This window comes from Trifolium pratense, linkage group LG7, assembly GCF_020283565.1.
Source record: "Trifolium pratense cultivar HEN17-A07 linkage group LG7, ARS_RC_1.1, whole genome shotgun sequence".
Taxonomy (NCBI): Eukaryota; Viridiplantae; Streptophyta; class Magnoliopsida; order Fabales; family Fabaceae; genus Trifolium; species Trifolium pratense.
This window is the reverse complement of record NC_060065.1, coordinates 33,032,199-33,049,567: the sequence shown is the minus strand read 5'-3', so window position 1 is coordinate 33,049,567 and position 17,369 is coordinate 33,032,199. Positions and strand designations below refer to the sequence as shown.

General features: G+C 30.4%; 1 protein-coding gene, 1 long non-coding RNA gene and 2 other non-coding genes across 4 annotated transcripts; 2 read left to right on the top strand and 2 right to left on the bottom strand.

Annotated features, from left to right (window-relative positions):
- The first annotated feature begins 3,990 nt into the window (after window positions 1-3,990).
- LOC123899328 lies at window positions 3,991-4,562 on the top strand. The gene is made up of 2 exons (XR_006805566.1): window positions 3,991-4,208; window positions 4,312-4,562. It is a non-coding gene; the product is annotated as an uncharacterized LOC123899328 (long non-coding RNA).
- A 5,349-nt stretch (window positions 4,563-9,911) lies between these two features.
- Window positions 9,912-9,985, bottom strand: TRNAI-AAU. The gene has a single exon. It is a non-coding gene; the product is annotated as a tRNA-Ile (tRNA).
- A 497-nt stretch (window positions 9,986-10,482) lies between these two features.
- Window positions 10,483-16,724, top strand: LOC123899702 (tonoplast dicarboxylate transporter-like). Its single transcript, XM_045950913.1, has 6 exons — window positions 10,483-10,997; window positions 12,381-12,858; window positions 14,651-14,694; window positions 14,803-14,898; window positions 15,753-16,266; window positions 16,532-16,724. The coding sequence occupies exons 1-6, from the start codon at window positions 10,503-10,505 to the stop codon at window positions 16,567-16,569; spliced, it is 1,665 nt and encodes a 554-aa protein (XP_045806869.1). The 5' UTR covers window positions 10,483-10,502; the 3' UTR covers window positions 16,570-16,724.
- On the bottom strand, window positions 13,802-13,875 carry TRNAI-AAU. The gene has a single exon. It is a non-coding gene; the product is annotated as a tRNA-Ile (tRNA).
- Window positions 16,725-17,369: the final 645 nt, after the last annotated feature.

The following is a 17,369-nucleotide window of genomic DNA, read 5'->3' as shown; positions in this document are numbered from 1 at the left end:
AGAGGAAGTTAGAGAGAGAAATAAAGAGAGAGATGTATGGGAAGAGAGAGAACAATGCCAGCAATAACTACAACAAACTCGTAAATATTCAAATTAATACCTAAATTTTACAACTTAATAACTTAAAAGCAAAATATACCCCAAAGTTTTCAAATGTTATACAAACTGAGATCTATGTTGCATAGGTGTGGGTACGGTATCGGTATTCGGTATTGGTACAGGTGCGTGTACGGTACCGTACTGGTACCGGTATGTGGTACGGCATTTTAAAAAAAACTAAGGTACGAGTACGCTCGTATAATTTTTTTTTTAATATAGTTATATAGTTAAAATAATAAAATTATTTTCTTAAAGCAAATAGTTAAACATAAAAAATAGCAAATTTTAAAAGTAGTTATATTGTGGTTTACACGTTTAGGAAATTATGAGTAGTAGTAAGACTATACGGCTCTATTTTTAAAAATAAATAAAAAGGTAAGGAGACTGGATTGATTCTAATTTTAAACTAAAGTAAATCTTTATTAAAAAAAATAAATAATAAAAAAAGAATGGGATTGGAAAGTGTTGAAAAAAAAAAAAAATAGTTTTTGATGAAATATGTACCACGTGTGTACCTGGAGAGTACTACGCGCGTACCCCGGAAGTACCACGTGTGTACCTGCATGAAAAAACAAAAAAAAAAAACTCGGTACTTTGAGGATACGTATCATGGGAGTAACATACACATATCGATACCCGATGCCGGTACTTTGTCTAAAACGGAGTACCCGTGTAACATAGACTGAGATAACATTCTTGTGTGATCAGGTCACATAAGTATTAATTTTAGACACACTCACTAACTCACATACACTTAAAAATATACAATTTTTTTATTATATATGAATTAATTAAAAGAATAACATAAAAAATTAACATTTATTGAGTGTGACTAAAACACTATATTTAGTCATGTCACCATATAAGAATAACTAGTATTTAGACATGTGTCAAGCATGGATAAAAATGCATTTGTAGATTAATTGACTTATAAATAATATATTTTAATTAAGTAAAAAAAAATAATATATTTTACTTTAAACTGAAAAAAAACCACATAAATATTTAAAATCTTATATAATTTAATAATTAAAATAATACTATGTGATAAAAATTAACTGTAAAATTTATGTATAGATTTTCTTAGGAAGATTTCTATATATCGTATTTTTTTTATCAAATAAAAAATGTATCATAGTTGTTGTTTGTATTTCTCCACCAAAATAATTATAAAGTTGATGGAAAATAATTTCTCCATGGGATATATGGAAGATACTGTGAGGTTTCCTAAAAATAATTTGAGGTGGATATGAATTAAAAAAAAAAATTATGTGTATCAATATATGAGTATATAAACTACAATATAATTAACAAAAAAATTGAATCCCGTATTAATATCTAAATAGAAATATAGGTTCCCGTCGAAATTTAAAAATAGTCTCCCCATTAACATATGAGCAAAAATATAGATTTAAGTAGAAATTATTTAAAAAAAGTCATTTGTATTAATGCATAAATATAAATATATGTTCCCGTATAAATTATAATAAAAAATAGGCCTATATTGATGTATGAGATGAAATATAAGCCACATAGAATATTTTTAATTTTTTTTATTAATATATGAGTAGAAATGTAAGCTACAATATACATTACAAAAATAAAATAGATCCCATATTAATATATAAAAAGAAATATAAGTTTAGGTAGTAATTAAGAAAAAATAATCATCGTATTAATAAGAGTAAAAATATAGATTTCGTAAAAATTACAAAAAGAAAAAGATGGACCTTCAAATTAATATATATTAATAGATCCCGTAGAAATGATTGATTTTTATTATGGGATATGATCAATTGACATCAAATATTTTGCTAAAAATGTCAAATTTGATTCATTTATTTTATTTAATCCAATGATTTAAAACAATTGCTAAAAATGTTTGACAAAATTAAATAATTTGTGATTTCGGGGTGGGATAGGTAGCTCAACTGGTTGAGCTAAGAGTTAAAGAGCAGGAGGTCTAAGGTTCAAGTTCTGACAAAGGAGTAAAAAAACTAACATAACATTGTAATACTAACAACTAACATTGTTTATATAAAAAAAATAATAATAATTTGTGATTTTTCTCAAAATCTTTCCTTAAATAATATTTTTTTTTTTACTTTTTGTCCATCACCTGAAGAGAGAAAAATGGTTATAGTCATAAATTCATAATGGTGATTTTTTTTTTCAAAAGAGGAGTAGCAAAGTGCTACCCCCTCATAAGTCATAATCATGACTTTAATGCAATATTATCATACCAAAATGTCATAATTTTCTTTTCCAATCCATATCTATGTTTGTGGCAGCCACAACATATGAGGGCAATGATATTCTAATTTAAAATTTAATATTAAGGTACACGAAAGATTGAATTTCAATCAATTTTTCTTACCTCTTGTTACTACTTTTACGGTTTAGTAGGCTTAATATAAATGATTTGTCCAAAATTTTACAACTTACAAAATTAGAGAAAGTGTGGTGTTCATAAAAAAAAGTGTGGTTTCTTTTGAATGAAAAAATAGAGATCACAATTGCACTCTCTTTAGAATTTATATTATTAAGGGCATGTTTGGTTCGAGGTAGATGGAGGAGAGGTGAAGAAAAATGATGGGATAATCTTGACAAAAAAATATTTCTTTTTTTTTAATCTTTTTTATTTGTTGCGTTTCTACTAAAAAGTGGAGGGGAGAAGATGATAGGAACTTGCTAACCAGTTTATTACTCTCTTTGCCCCATTTCTACGGCAAGTGCCATTATTTGTTAGGTTTTAGTCAGAGAAATTGTGACCTGTGAGGAAAATTGTGGAAATTATTACTAGAAATTACACTGTATTCCAAATTATTAATGTAAACAATTTTATACGGTCATTTTTACCACAAATTATCTTAATAAGTTCGAGTTCAATGTCTTAGTTTTCAAAAAATATCTTCTCCCAAACAAAAATTGATGTTTTTTTTTATTTTATTGTTAATCATGTTGTCTAGTAGTTAGAAATTTCACCCTTATTAAGATGAATAAGCGGAATGAAGAGATTCGAACTTTGACCCCTGCAATGTCCTACTAACTGAGTCAAGCTCACGAGACCAAAAATTGATGTTCTACTTGTGTATAAACATGCTCTTACCCAATAGTGCGTTATTCCAACAAATAACTTTACCATGGTCCATAAATAAAAATATCCTTTAATTGTCATGAAAGGTTAAAAAGTAATGAAAAAGTTAGGAGTGATGAAAGGTTAAAAAAAAATAAAAAAATAAATCAGTTTCATATAAGGACAAATCGTTTAGAAGAAACCGCATTCAATTCTTAAAATAAATAATTTTTTATTAGACTTTACTTATCTTTCAACTAATGTGTAAATTATCATGGCTCTCTCCGTATAAAAATCGGATGGTTAACACACAAAAATAAAATAATTTTTTTTCCTTTACTAATATAAAATGTGAAGTAAAAAACCCTTTATTACAGTATTATATGGCTTCCTTCCTAGGTATGCTAAAAGGACAAACACAATACATTAATATACTTAGGAGATTTTTTTATTTTTGGTCTAGTACTTAAAAGAGATATTTAATTATAATGACTACTCCGGACACAAATAAAAGAAAAAATAATTGTTTACGCAGTGTTTAAGAAATTTTGTTAAATGTAGTTAATTTTCTTGATTTAATGCAAAATATGAGTTAAGTTTACTATATTACCCTTTGAAAAAGTGATTTATGCCTTGGAAATCATATAAACTTTTGAAAAGTGAAATGATTAAATAAGAGTATATTATGAATAGTAGTATTAATTAGTTTAAAAGTAATTGACTTTTGCTTATATTTGTGTCCAAAATTTGAAGTTTTTTTTTTCTTCTTATATTTGTGTCCGAAGGGAGTATAATTTTATGAGGGTGTTTATAACTTCACAAGTACTAAAAACTATTTAATTATATATAGGAGAGTATGAACTTTATACAATATAAAGAGATCGAATTAATGTACCCAAAAAAAAAAAAAGAGATCGAATTATATTCTAAATGTTACATGCAAAAGGAAAAAATATGCTTGAAATTCAAAAGTTTGCCTATGCTTTGATTTTATTATTTTCCTTACTTTTTGTTGCAGCGAAATTTGACGATTGTAAGTCATTTTTTTCATCATTTTCAAATTTATTTCTTTACATCATAGTTCGTACACAATCTCTTATCATATTTTAGTAACATTTTTTTTTAATCTTTTACAGATTATCATGAACCATATTGTGAAGATGATGCCGATTGTGAACAAGTTTGGAACATGTATTATGTTTGTAAGTGCATTAATGAAAGATGTAAATGGGTTAAAAAGCCTCTTTGATTCTATGAGTATTAAACTCAATAGATTAGAAAAACACCCTACAAAGAAGAATAAGTTAATTATTGTGTGGCATATTAATGTGCAACATACATTTTGATAGAATTAGTTATTATATATGCATTCAATAATTTTATTTTATTTTCTTTTCTTAATTTGATGAACCCTAAATTTATGATTATGTACTATATATATAAGATAAGATGATGGTAAGGCAAGACAAAGTACTATTCTTTTTTCTTGATTGTATATGCTCAACAACTGTGTTAAGTTAGAGAAGCTCTGCTATTATTTTCTGCCACAAAACTCGACAAGTTTGATAATGCAAAACCTTAAACTCAACAATTTATCTATCGTAAAATGAATCATTATAAAATTTGATTCAATATGTTGGGTAGCCTCCGGCTATATTAATATGTTTGTAAGTGTAATGTTGAATATCCCTGAAGTATACTAAAGAAACAAAATTGAGTTCATTGAGTAAACAAAATTATTTCATTATGCAAATAGTTATCGTTCAACCAAGGGTGTGTTTGGTAACATAAATAAGCTAACTTATAGCTTATTATACGAGCTTATAATCTTGTATAAAAAAATTAGAGGTGTTTGGTAACCAACTTTTTTTACTAGCTTATAGCTTTTTTTCATATGTTATTTCAAGTAGCGTTTGAGCTTATAGCTTTTTACACTTTATTCCATTTTTACCCTTTAATTTAATTACTACGCACTCTAAAAAAGAAACTACACACTATCAATTATGTCATTTTATATTTATTAACCACTTTAAAAATTAATTTTACCAAACACTTTAATTTCAATTAACTAGTTTTTCAGCTATTAGCTAGCATTTTCAGCTATCAACTATAAGCTAACTTTTCAGCTATTAACTATAAGCTAACTTTTCAGCTATCAGCTAGCTTATAGCTTATTTTTACCAAACAGACCCCAAGTATGCCACGCTTATCCTTATTGGTGAGTGCTGTATAGCTATAAAAATATATGATTGACATAATTTTTGTGAAATTATAGGATTGGCTCGCCAAACCGACTCTCCGTAAAAAATAAAAAATTGATTGATAAGGCGGTTGATTTTTTTTGTTTCATTCTCTGGTTCCTAAGGGAAGGGGGCCCTAGTAGTCCAGAGTTCGGGGGTGAGTTCTGGCATCAAGTTGTTTCAGTCCCCTCCCAAATGCAGTTGCGGGGATCGAACCGTGGTACTCCCTACCAAGTTCAGCGCCAATTATGCATAAATTTTGTAAGGTCTCAATGAAGTTAATGGTTACTTAATAAAAATAAAATAAAAGAATTGGTGGTTTTTTATTATTACGTCTCTCCAGATCTAAAATAATTTACATAAGAAAGAGACTACCCTAAACAAATTAAAATAAGTCAAGATAAATATGAATTTTACATTTTTATTTTGGTGTAAATTAAAAATCAAATTAAACTTGAAATAATTTTTTTTAGCATAATGTGGGAAAAAGGGCCAGTCCAGCTCAAAGTGGAAGAATGTTTCTCTTCCTCCCACAGCCCGTGTTCCATTTTTACCCTCCATTTTTTCATTTTCGTCATTGTATAAAAATTTCGGAACGTGTTTTCTAAAGTTTTTCAAGTTTAAATTCGGGAAATTTTTTAAAAACACATTCTGAAGTTTTTTTCCAAAGCACAAAAAATTTGAAAAACGCGTTCTGCAATATTTATCCAAGGGCAAAAATGAAAAAAAAAAAAAAGAGGGGTAGAAAAGAAAGAAGGGGTGGAGAGAGAAATCTTCAAAGTGGAATTGGGATTCATAAGGCTGGTCCAGAAAAACCAAAGCATTTCTTTGGAGAAAAATTATCTTTCCCCCTCCTAAGACTCTCTTCCCCCCCTCCCCCGAATTTCCTTTTTTATCCTCGCGAAAAAACTTCAAAACGTATTTTCTGAAGTTTTCCTAATTCAAATATTATTTTTACCGACAAAATGTTTCAGAGAATACATCCAAAGTTTTCTACGCAAGGGTAAAAATGAAAATGAGAAGGAGAGGGGCGGGAAAGATAATTTTTCTTCATTGGACTCTATCCGAACTGGCCAATAACACTAGTCCACTTAGCGCCATACATAGATGTAAGATAGTCTTTCTTATATTTAAGATATAATTTAAAATATAAATGTAAGATTGCTTAAAAAAAATATAAATGTAAGATTGCTTAAAAAAAATATAAATGTAAGATAATTGATCTTCTCCTTTGTGTTACGCAAACAGACAAAATACATTTTTTTTTTGACATAACGGTTGCTTATAGCATTTCATTCATAACTAAATCACGAATACATGTTGGTACATCAATGAAAATATTAGAGCTAGCTAGAGATGGGGCTACCCTTGCAAGAGCATGAGCTACCTCATTCGCTTGTCTCTTCGTAAACTCAACACGAGATTTTTCAAAATATAAACTAAATAGACGTTTGCATTCCTCTACCACATCCCCCACCTCTGTTAAAACACTCCCTTCATTATGGAATTGATCAACAACATTTTTGGCATCCATAGCAAAGTCCACATTATCAATTTGCAGATTTTGAATCCACCGGATAGCATGCAAAAGACCGAGCGCCTCGCCTAAATCCACATTACATATCAGTGATTTCCATATGGTTTTTGCGAGCACAAATCTACCTTCGTCGTCGCGGATGCACATGCCAATACCGACTCGATTAAATTGAGTCGTGAACGACGCGTCAATGTTACACTTGTACCTCCCTTGTGTCGGTTTCTCCCACTTACACGCCATCAGCCCGGCCGTGCTTCTGCTGGATTCGGCCGAATTACCATGTTCTGTTGCTGCCATATCTGCAGAATTCGGTGTTAACATGTTACTGTTATTGGCCTGCACCCACGCATCAAGCAGTTGCATAGCTTTTTCTACTATTTGAGCACATGTCGCTGTAGTGTTTTGCCAGAGTTTGAGGTTTCTGTGTTTCCATAAACTCCACATGATTGCCGCCATCCGAGCACTTTCTTGCAAATTTAACTGCTGCAGTAGCAGAAAAATGGTTTCTGGTGCGGTACTAGTTGTGTTAACAGCACCTTCAACTCTATTCCAGAGGCCACTCGCACTCCAAACTTGGATAGACAAAGGACATGTGAATAAAATGTGAACAGTATCTTCATAATTATCATCACACACAACACAGTTCGGTGGACATTGAACTCCTTTATCTCTAAGTCGTGCGCGAGTTGGGAAGCATCCCCGACATATTCGCCACACAAGATTTTTAACCTTTGGAGGAACCTTCAATCTCCAAATGCTAGACCAACAGCCCGATCTTTTAAGATGAGAGGTACAGACAAAATACATTATCAGTTAAAAAAATACGGTACCAAAAAATATTTTTTAGTAGGATATATACCATCAAAAAATATTTTTCAATGAGATTGAGAGGGTTATCAGCAACATAGAAAAAAAAAGACCAATTGTCGAAATGTATGGGTGTTTGAAAAACATGACTTGTGGTTTATAATTTATATACATGATGATCAATATCATTTATTGATTATTTCTGTATTGTCCTTGTTCACCAATAAAGGAATCACATGTATTTAAATCAACTCAAATATACTACTCCCCGATCTAAATTATAAGTCGTTTTGAGAAATATTTTATCTTAAATTATAAGTCGTTTTATAATACTATTAAAATATTAATATTATTTTTCTGAGTGAATATACGAAACAATAATAACCATTAAAAACTTAACTTAAACATATAAGTAAAGGAGTCAGGATTCGAATTCCGCTCACATTGTCTAACTTCACCATTTCGACATTTTTATCAGTTGAATTAGAATTTGGGACGTTAATATTAATTTTTTAATTATACTCTCAACTATATATCTTTCTCGTACTAATAAAAAACAATTTTATAAAATAGTAACTCTTAATTTTTGTTTTCCATACTAAATTAATTATAGACAAGGTGGACAACCACGAACCATTGGTTACACACACCTACTAGTATTTTTGTACGAAAGGAATGCTGATTTTAATATTCCATGCCCTACAAATCGATTGTACAATCCTAGTGTTCTATTCACCACACAGTTTACATGCAATTAATTTCCTTGTTATTATTATCATCAAGTAGTAGAAACAAAAGGGCCATCTTATAATTGCTTTAAGCCATTTGACACGCTTTTGATGGGTTTGGCAAACTTTAATTAATTTTGGACCATGTTGGTAGATGAAGTTGTGTTAAAGTAGATACTTATCATTTATCAAGAAGTTTCACATAGTTGGAAGAAAAAGATAATTAGAAAGTTATTATAAATATGACGAGTTATATTGAATTTTGAGAGAGTTTACAATTTTTATGTGCAAAAAATGTATATAGTAAGGCAAACAACTAAATGTTGATCATATTCATTGATACGGGAATCATGAGTAATCGATTTAGATACAAGAAACGGATCCAAGCACTAAAGATGTAGTGTTAAAAGTCACTTATTTGGTTGTTTAAGACCCAATATGTTGATCCAACTCAATAAGCTCTCCCTCACGGTCCAACACATATTAAAATATCGATAATTTGTTGTTGTTGGTCCACTGTACATCCAAAAACTATTTGATCTTGTTCAAGCCAAAGATAATAGGTAGATAAAAACCCTCATTTTAATTGACGAGTTCTTCCACGGCCTCCTGAATTTGGATATAAACAAGCGACTTAGTGCGAGGGATGCCCGGGCTCCGGGGAACGCTAAAACATGAAGAAGGTGGACATTACATAGACTTTTAGGGTGAGAATGATGGGGATCACATTACTTCGAGCTTTGAGCATACAATGCAAAGGAAGTCAGTTTCAAAGGACTTTGGTCTGAGGATACACAAACCCTCACCTCAGTGTTAGCTAAATGTTTACGTTAAATATAATAAGAGTGTGAGGTAAACTATAATAATAAGAGATTGAATTGTGATATATGCTTCCTGGTATAAAAAAATTCTAAAAGATATAAATTTTTAGTATTTTTTTGGCCCATGCAGGTCTCGAACTTGTGACCTAGCACGACGCTCTAACCAACTGAGTTAATGGGCCAATTGTTATTAATATGTTGATCCAATATGTTGATCCAACTCAATAAGCTCCCCCTCACGGTCCAACACATATTAAAATATCGATAATTTATTGTTGTTGGTCCACTGTACATCCAAAAACTAGTTGATCTTGTTCAAGCCAAAGATAATAGGTAGGTAGGTAAAAACCCTCATTTTAATTGATGAGTTCTTCTACGGCCTCCTGAATTTGGATATAAACAAGCGACTTAGTGTGAGGGATGCCCGGGCCCCGAGGAACGCTAAAACATGAAGAAGGTGGACATTACATAAACTTTTAGGGTGAGAATGATGGGGGTCACATTACTTCGAGCTTTGAGCATACAATGCAAATGAAGTCAGTTGTGATATATGCTTCCTGGTATAAAAAAATTCTAAAAGATATAAATTTGTAGTAATTTTGTTGGCCCATGCAGGTCTCGAACCTGCGACCTTCGCGTTATTAGCACGACGCTCTAACCAACTGAGCTAATGGGCCAATTGTTATTAGTTTAAGTTGTTTTGAATAAGGACGTATAAGCAGGAAAAACATTTTCATGAACATATTCAAATAAGGTGAATTTTTCAATACATATATTATATGGATATGTATCGGTACATTTGTTAAGGTGGATGATTCTGATTGGTTTAAAAATATTATTTATTGATTTTTCTATATTAAATATTATTTGTGGACCACTTACAATCATCCACTTAAGCCGTGTACTAATACATATTTATATAATATGAGTACAAGAGTGTTCACCTTATATAACTACCTTCGATCTCGAATGATTTTCCAACATCAATGAATGAAGGCAAGAAGCTATAACACAAGTATTATCAACATATCAACTTTTTAGAATTTTACTATTATACAATTAAGGATATTAATATTCAAAATTATATACATTTAACATGTGTAAAACTGTCAACTGAGTCGTTCATTGCAGAGTCGGAGGAGTAATAATAAAGGAAGCTATTTTGGCTACTTATGTGTTACATGAAAAAAGTTCATGAATAAATGCCCCACACTTCATAACCACCATTATTTTTTTGCTTCAATTTTTCTCTCATCCAACATGGCCGGAGAAAACAACACTCTCAAGGCACCACTTCTACCTCTTCATGAACCACCAATCCAAGAAACACCCAACAACAACAACAATTTCATTGCAATAAAACCAATATTAAACCTTAAAAACTTTTATATAATTTTAGGACCTTTATTGTCAATTATTATATGTCTTCTAGTGAAACTAGATGCTCCTATGACAAGCACAAAAATGGTTGGTGTGATTGCTTGGGTTTTCACATGGTGGATAACTGAGGCTGTTCCACTTCCTGTTACTTCTATGTGTCCTCTGTTTTTGTTTCCTCTGTTTGGAATTGCTTCAGCTGATACTGTTGCTCATTCTTATATGGATGATGTTATTACTCTTGTTTTGGGAAGTTTCATTCTTGCTCTTGCTGTTGAACGATACAATGTTCATAGAAGATTGGCTTTGAATGTGAGTATTAGTATTACTCCAAAATGTTTAAATTTTTCAATTGTTTATATTTTTTTAACCCTCCGATTTTTAAGAAAAATTAAGCCCTGATAATCTGAATTCGAATAAAAAATAAAATCTGATCAATAAATATTTTGATCAGATATGAATACAATATTTCTAATTGATTTGATCCAACTAGAAGTTCCTTAGACGTTTGGGTTCAAACCTTTTTTCTTTTTTGTTTTGGTACTAATCATATGGTTCTCGGGGGAAGAGACTCTTGTAACTCAAAGTTTAACGGCGAGGTAAGTAAAGTGTCGCAAAAAATTATTTCTACTAAAAATCAAACTTCTATTCTTCTAAATAATTTTTCTTAAAAGAAACTTACTAACCATTTAAGTTCAATGTCTTAGTTTGAGTTCAATTTTTTTTCTTATGTGGTTTATGTTTATAATTAAAGTTTTCATTAATTTGATTTTGATGATTTAGAATGTTCTCTTGATTTAATGTTAATTTGATCGAATTTATTTTATGTTTGTCTTGCAATCTTTGTGGAAAATATTTCATTTTAATATTATACTCAATTGTTTGTTGTAGAGAATATTTGAAGCTTGGACTCTTCTCCACCTATTATCATAGGATGAATATTTTTTATTTCTATTTTCTTTGAAATTAAGTTGATGTTACGTGGCAGAAAATAATTGAATGTCTGATTTTAAATAATAAAAAATGCTAAATAGTGTCTCGAATCACTGGTTAAGAAAGCAAAAACCAAAAATAGTAATTTAGCATTGAAACTTGTACAATCAACTTCTCAAAAGTTTAAAAAATGTTATTTTCTATTCAAAAATTTTTTGTTTTTGTTTTCTTAACCAGTATCCCAGGGCACCGGTTAGTATGTCCCTTAAATAATCTCCTAAATAATTTTGTTGCACTTAAATAGCATGGCCAACATGTTGCAACATGATTGGCACTTAAACATGTGTTTAGGGTTCAATATCATGTACACGTGGTGGAGCATATAATAATGCACTAAAGTCACAAATTCTTGAAAAAAATGTTAATAATTAAAAATAACATATAACATTCAAATGCTTCTCAATATTTCTAAATAATTTCAAAAATAACTTATGATCAAATATATTCAATTTCAATTACTAACTCTTCTGTTTTGATTCTTCTCCACATACTTACCGGATGATCTAGGAATTTTTTCTCGTTTTGAGACATTATGATTTTGAGGTCAACCCAATAACAAAAAAGGAATTTATAAAAACGTGGAATCCAAACTAAACAAAAAAAATTACTAACTCAAAATAGTAATAATTTTATACTAATTCACATCATGCTAAAAAATAATCCGCTATGCTATGATGTAACATGATGTAATTCTTATCGTAGGTAACTTTGGTGTTTTGTGGCAATCCACTAAATCCATCAATGCTACTATTAGGCCTATGCGCAACCACATTTTTCGTGAGCATGTGGTTACACAACACCGCAGCAGCGGTAATGATGATGCCGGTAGCAACCGGAATCCTACACCGCCTACCACCAGCAGATGAGCAATCAGAACTAATGAACAAATTCAGTAGAGCAGTGATTCTAACTGTGGTCTATGCTACACCAATTGGAGGCATAAGCACTCTAACAGGAACAGGTGTAAACTTAATAATAATTGGATTGTGGAAAAGTCTTGTTCCTAATGCAAAACCAATAAGCTTCAGCAATTGGTTTTTATTTGGGTTTCCTGTGGCTGTTTTGTTGCTTCTATGCTTTTGGTGTATGCTATGTTTGATTTATGTTCGAAAGGATTCAAGTAGGGTTTTGTCTGATTATTTGGATAGAGCTCACTTGAAGAGGGATCTTGAAGCTCTTGGTAAGTTTTTCACTTTTAAGTTTAATTATTTAATTTTTCTTCTTCTTCTTCTTCGTAAATAACTAAATACATCACTTTTTACCAACTCAACTTTCTTTTATTTCTAAATATTGATAGTTTGGTTCTTTATTTTGCGTTTTCTACAATCTATAAGTTAATAGAAAGAAAGATGTCCATCGTGTTCAAAAACGGAATCTCTTTTTGCTTATTTATAAATTTTAGAAATGTAAATGACTTATTTGTTCTGGTATACCTAAAAATCTTACATCGTTTAGGAATCGAGGCTAAATATAGTTTATATACAACACTCACTTTTTAATACATCGAAGCGTCTTTTACAAAGAACAAAATTGTGATGGCTCACACGCAGTCCAAAGCGGACAATACCTCAAACATATCCGATACACTTAAAAATCCCGAGAACTCACATGCGACCCAATGCAAACAATATGTTAGAACATAGTGTGATATACTCGAGATTAGTTTGGCAACAAAACAAAAGGAAATGGGAAAATATGTCTTTTGCAACCCACGTTGCTTCCTCTCCCTCTCGGCTTCTTTGGATGCATTTTAAATGTCAATTGTCAAAGGCTTGATGGAGAAATTTACAGAAATATAGTTATAAAATTTTGGATTTTCTTCTTCTTTTGTGATAAATCTCCATCGGGAAAATATTTAATTAACAAGAAAAATTTAAGAAATATATGACATTTGACTTCATTTAGGACAAGAGAAGTAGAGAAAATTTCATTTTTTATATCTATAAAAGTAATATACTAGTATATTTTATAAATAAGACAGTAAAACAAATTATTTTGGGATCATAAAGAAACATAAAATGTTTTAGATGAAGAAAACGAAGACTAAAAATAAAATTAGATGATTATTATAGTTGGAGCGGCACGGAAGGGAAGGGAAGGGAAGGGAAGGGCACAAAAATTATTGGCCCATGCAGGTCTCGAACCTGCGACCTTCGCGTTATTAGCACGACGCTCTAACCAACTGAGCTAATGGGCCACTTGTTAATTATTTTGTTTTGTTGGATGATAATAATTTAAAAAAAAAAATGAATATTTAACTACTCTCTAAATTTGAGGAATCGAAACTTTTTATGTAAGTCAAGCTTTATGTTTTTTTCCACGATGCTTTTCTCTCCATAACTAACTAACTAGGAAAAATAGTACATTTTCCGATTTCTTAAATTACCCAATTTTCTATTGAAACAAACACAATGTTACAATTGACAAGAAGACAATGAAGAATCAGGATTAAAAAATAGACCAGTTCTAAAAGTTGTAAAATTATTTTGCACATAATGTGCGTTGCATAGTACATAGATGATTTTGACCTGACTGTATTTTTCTACATATAGTAACTTAATTGATTCATCACTTTTTTTAGTATTTTACTATGTTAAACTCCACCCATATGCTGAATAGGATGTCTCCAAAATTTAAACTTCTTTGCTCTAACATGGAAGTTGTTCACACTGCATGCTAAAAATGAAATTTATTTATTTTATATAGTTTTTATTTTGAGAAAAAGAAATATTTATAAAATTATTATACACTGTCAACTAATACTAACTATTTTTTCCGTCACGTCATCCCACTTCATCCCAATTTCTTAATATGACATGATAAATTGATAATTTTTTTATTGGACTTTACACGGTTGATGCATCTACATTAAACTCTTTTATTTTTGAGGTAGAATTTTAATGTAAAAAATATTTCAAACATTTACTCCTAAATAAGTTGATGTCATTGTAACTTTTTGGATTTTTTTGCAGGTCCCATGTCTTTTGCTGAAAAGATGGTGTTATGTGTATTTGGGGTATGTATAACTATAAATTTTGGCTTTTTGAAGCTAATCATAGAGAAACTTATATTGTTTTGCAAGGAAGTAATGAAGTTGTGTGATTAATATTAAAAATATATACAGTTGTTGATAATACTATGGATGACAAGAAGTATCTCAGATGACTTACCAGGTTGGGGAGTTTTGTTCCATGGCCTTGTTGGTGATGGTAGTATCAGTGTAAGTAGTATCTTTATACCCAACTCTGGCAACTCGTACCTTGTGTGCCCAAGAAATTCACGGCAAAAATTAATCACCGCTAAATAATAGTGAATATTTCGTACTTATAATATGATAACAAAAAAATATCCGACACTTGTTTGGTCTTGGAAAATAAAAAATAACAATTTATTTTTAAAATTTTATACTGTCAATTGATAATTCTAAGGGCCTTTTAGTCTTCATAAAAATATATTTGATCATATTTGAATTTTTTCAAAATCAAATCTACATTTTTTATATTTTAATTGTGGTGTGACATCGTGATTTTATCAAATTTATCATCAATCAAACCTGCACTCAAATAATTCAAACACACTAAATAAGCCCCGCGGCCAGTTTATTTTAGCTCAAGTGGTTTGATGAGCTCCTTTTAGATGGTTTCTTTCTTCACCCCTAACTTTCTTTTTTCACGCAAAATACGCCGAAAATTTCAGAAAATATTTTCCGAAGTTTTTTTTGGTGTAACTTTTGGTAAAATTTACACTAATTTTTTTTTTCCAAAAAACATTTTATGAAGTTTTCTGCACGAAAAAATAAATTTGGAGGGTGGAAAGAGAAATCCTCCTCCTCTTAGACGAATCAATCGTTCGGGAGAATCCAAATTCGATTCTTGGTAGGAATAATTCTTGACTATATTTTACTTACCTTACGATCGAACTTTGGATTATCAGTAATCATACCACTTTTCCTTAAAAAAACTATTATTTTCTTTTCTCTTCATAAAATAAAATCTCTTTTAATTTAATCTAAAATGACTCATTTACACCAAGAATTGTAGTGTACAATATTAAAATGTTATGCAATTAATGTAGGTTTTGGCAGCTGTATTATTGTTCATAATCCCAAACATGAAGCAAGATGGTGAAAAGCTGATGAGTTGGAATGAATGCAAAAAGTTACCATGGAACCTAATTTTGCTACTAGGAGCTGGATTTGCCTTAGCTGATGGAGTACAATCTAGTGGTCTAGCAGAAGTAATGTCAAAAGCATTAGAATTCTTAAAAGATGTTCCATACTTAGCAATTGTTCCTGCTGTTACTTTACTATGTAGCATAATCACTGAATTCATTACTTCCAATGATGCCACAGCCACACTTCTAGTACCACTTTTGTATAACATAGCCAAAACTATTAATGTGCATCCACTTCTTCTTATGATCCCTGGTGGTATAGCTACTGAATTTGCATTTTGGCTTCCAACTTCAACACCTTCAAATGTTGTTGGATTTGCTACTGGACATATTGAAATTAAAGACATGCTTAAAGTTGGTGTGCCACTTAAGGTTGCTGGAATTTTGGTTCTGTCTCTTCTCATGCCAACACTTGGTGAGTTGTTAATTGTTTTTGTTTTGGATTTTGAGTTTTGTGGCACCGATACTTCTGATGATGATTTATGTGTTTGGTGTTCGATACTGACACATGAGATTATATTCGATTAATTAATTTTTTTAAATTATTAATGTGATCGACATGTGATTGTAAATGTTGTTTCCATTATCAGTGTCGGTGTTTCAAAAGTTTTGATAGATATTAATTGTTTAGACCAATTTGGTTGGAATAGAATTTTGATGTCTAAGGTTTGCTTTTGCAGGATCTATTGTTTATGGTACAAATGGTGGTACACAATAGGTGGCAGATGTAAACTCTCATTTGTTACCACATAGATTTCTTTTTCAAATTATACTTTGGTTTATAATATGATATGTTTGGGATAGAATATGATTGTATAATTGTATTTATAGATGGTACATGAATAAAAAATAATAGATACACATTCATGAAAAGGAAGATGTTAGATAGTAGATACACATTCATTATATAATCATGAAAAATGAATATTTATTGGTTTATTATAGGGCATTTTTGCTAACATATATTTTTCTTATATTTATTGGATAATGCTAATGCACACCCACTCAAAATTTAGAATGTGTGTATTAGCGAGCTACATCTTTCTACTTTTGTCACAAAAACCATTTTCTATTTATTCAAAAGTAATTAAATCTATGTCTTTTTTGGTCATTTTGCAACTCAACACAACTTTTTTATTTCTCCTAGTTTCAACCCATCATCTTTGTTGCTGAAAGAAACTGATTGTATTTCATTAAAGGCAAAAATTTTGAATGTGGCAACATGATCTCCAGACCAAAAAAATGCATACAAATTAAATTAAGACATAATGGAAGTATATATGGAACACACAAATATTAAAGGCATGACAAAATGGTTTCAAATTAATGGATTGAGGTAGAATTTTAATGGAAATGAGAAAATGGTTCACTGATAGCTCTTTTTCTCGAAGACATCTGAATGTTTTTAACACATGAGCGGTGGATAGAGACAAGGAGAAATAAAAAAGTTGTGTTGAGTTGCAAAATGAGAAAAAAAAACATAGATTTAATTACTTTTGAATAAATAGAAAATTGTTT

Bases quoted from the DNA above. Each gene is read 5' to 3' on its own strand.
- LOC123899702 (XM_045950913.1), top strand. From the start codon at position 10,503: ATGAATAAATGCCCCACACTTCATAACCACCATTATTTTTTTGCTTCA. The intron at 14,695-14,802 runs GTATGTATAACT...AAATATATACAG, and splicing joins TGGTGTTATGTGTATTTGGG to TTGTTGATAATACTATGGAT. The intron at 16,267-16,531 runs GTGAGTTGTTAA...TTGCTTTTGCAG, and splicing joins TCTTCTCATGCCAACACTTG to GATCTATTGTTTATGGTACA.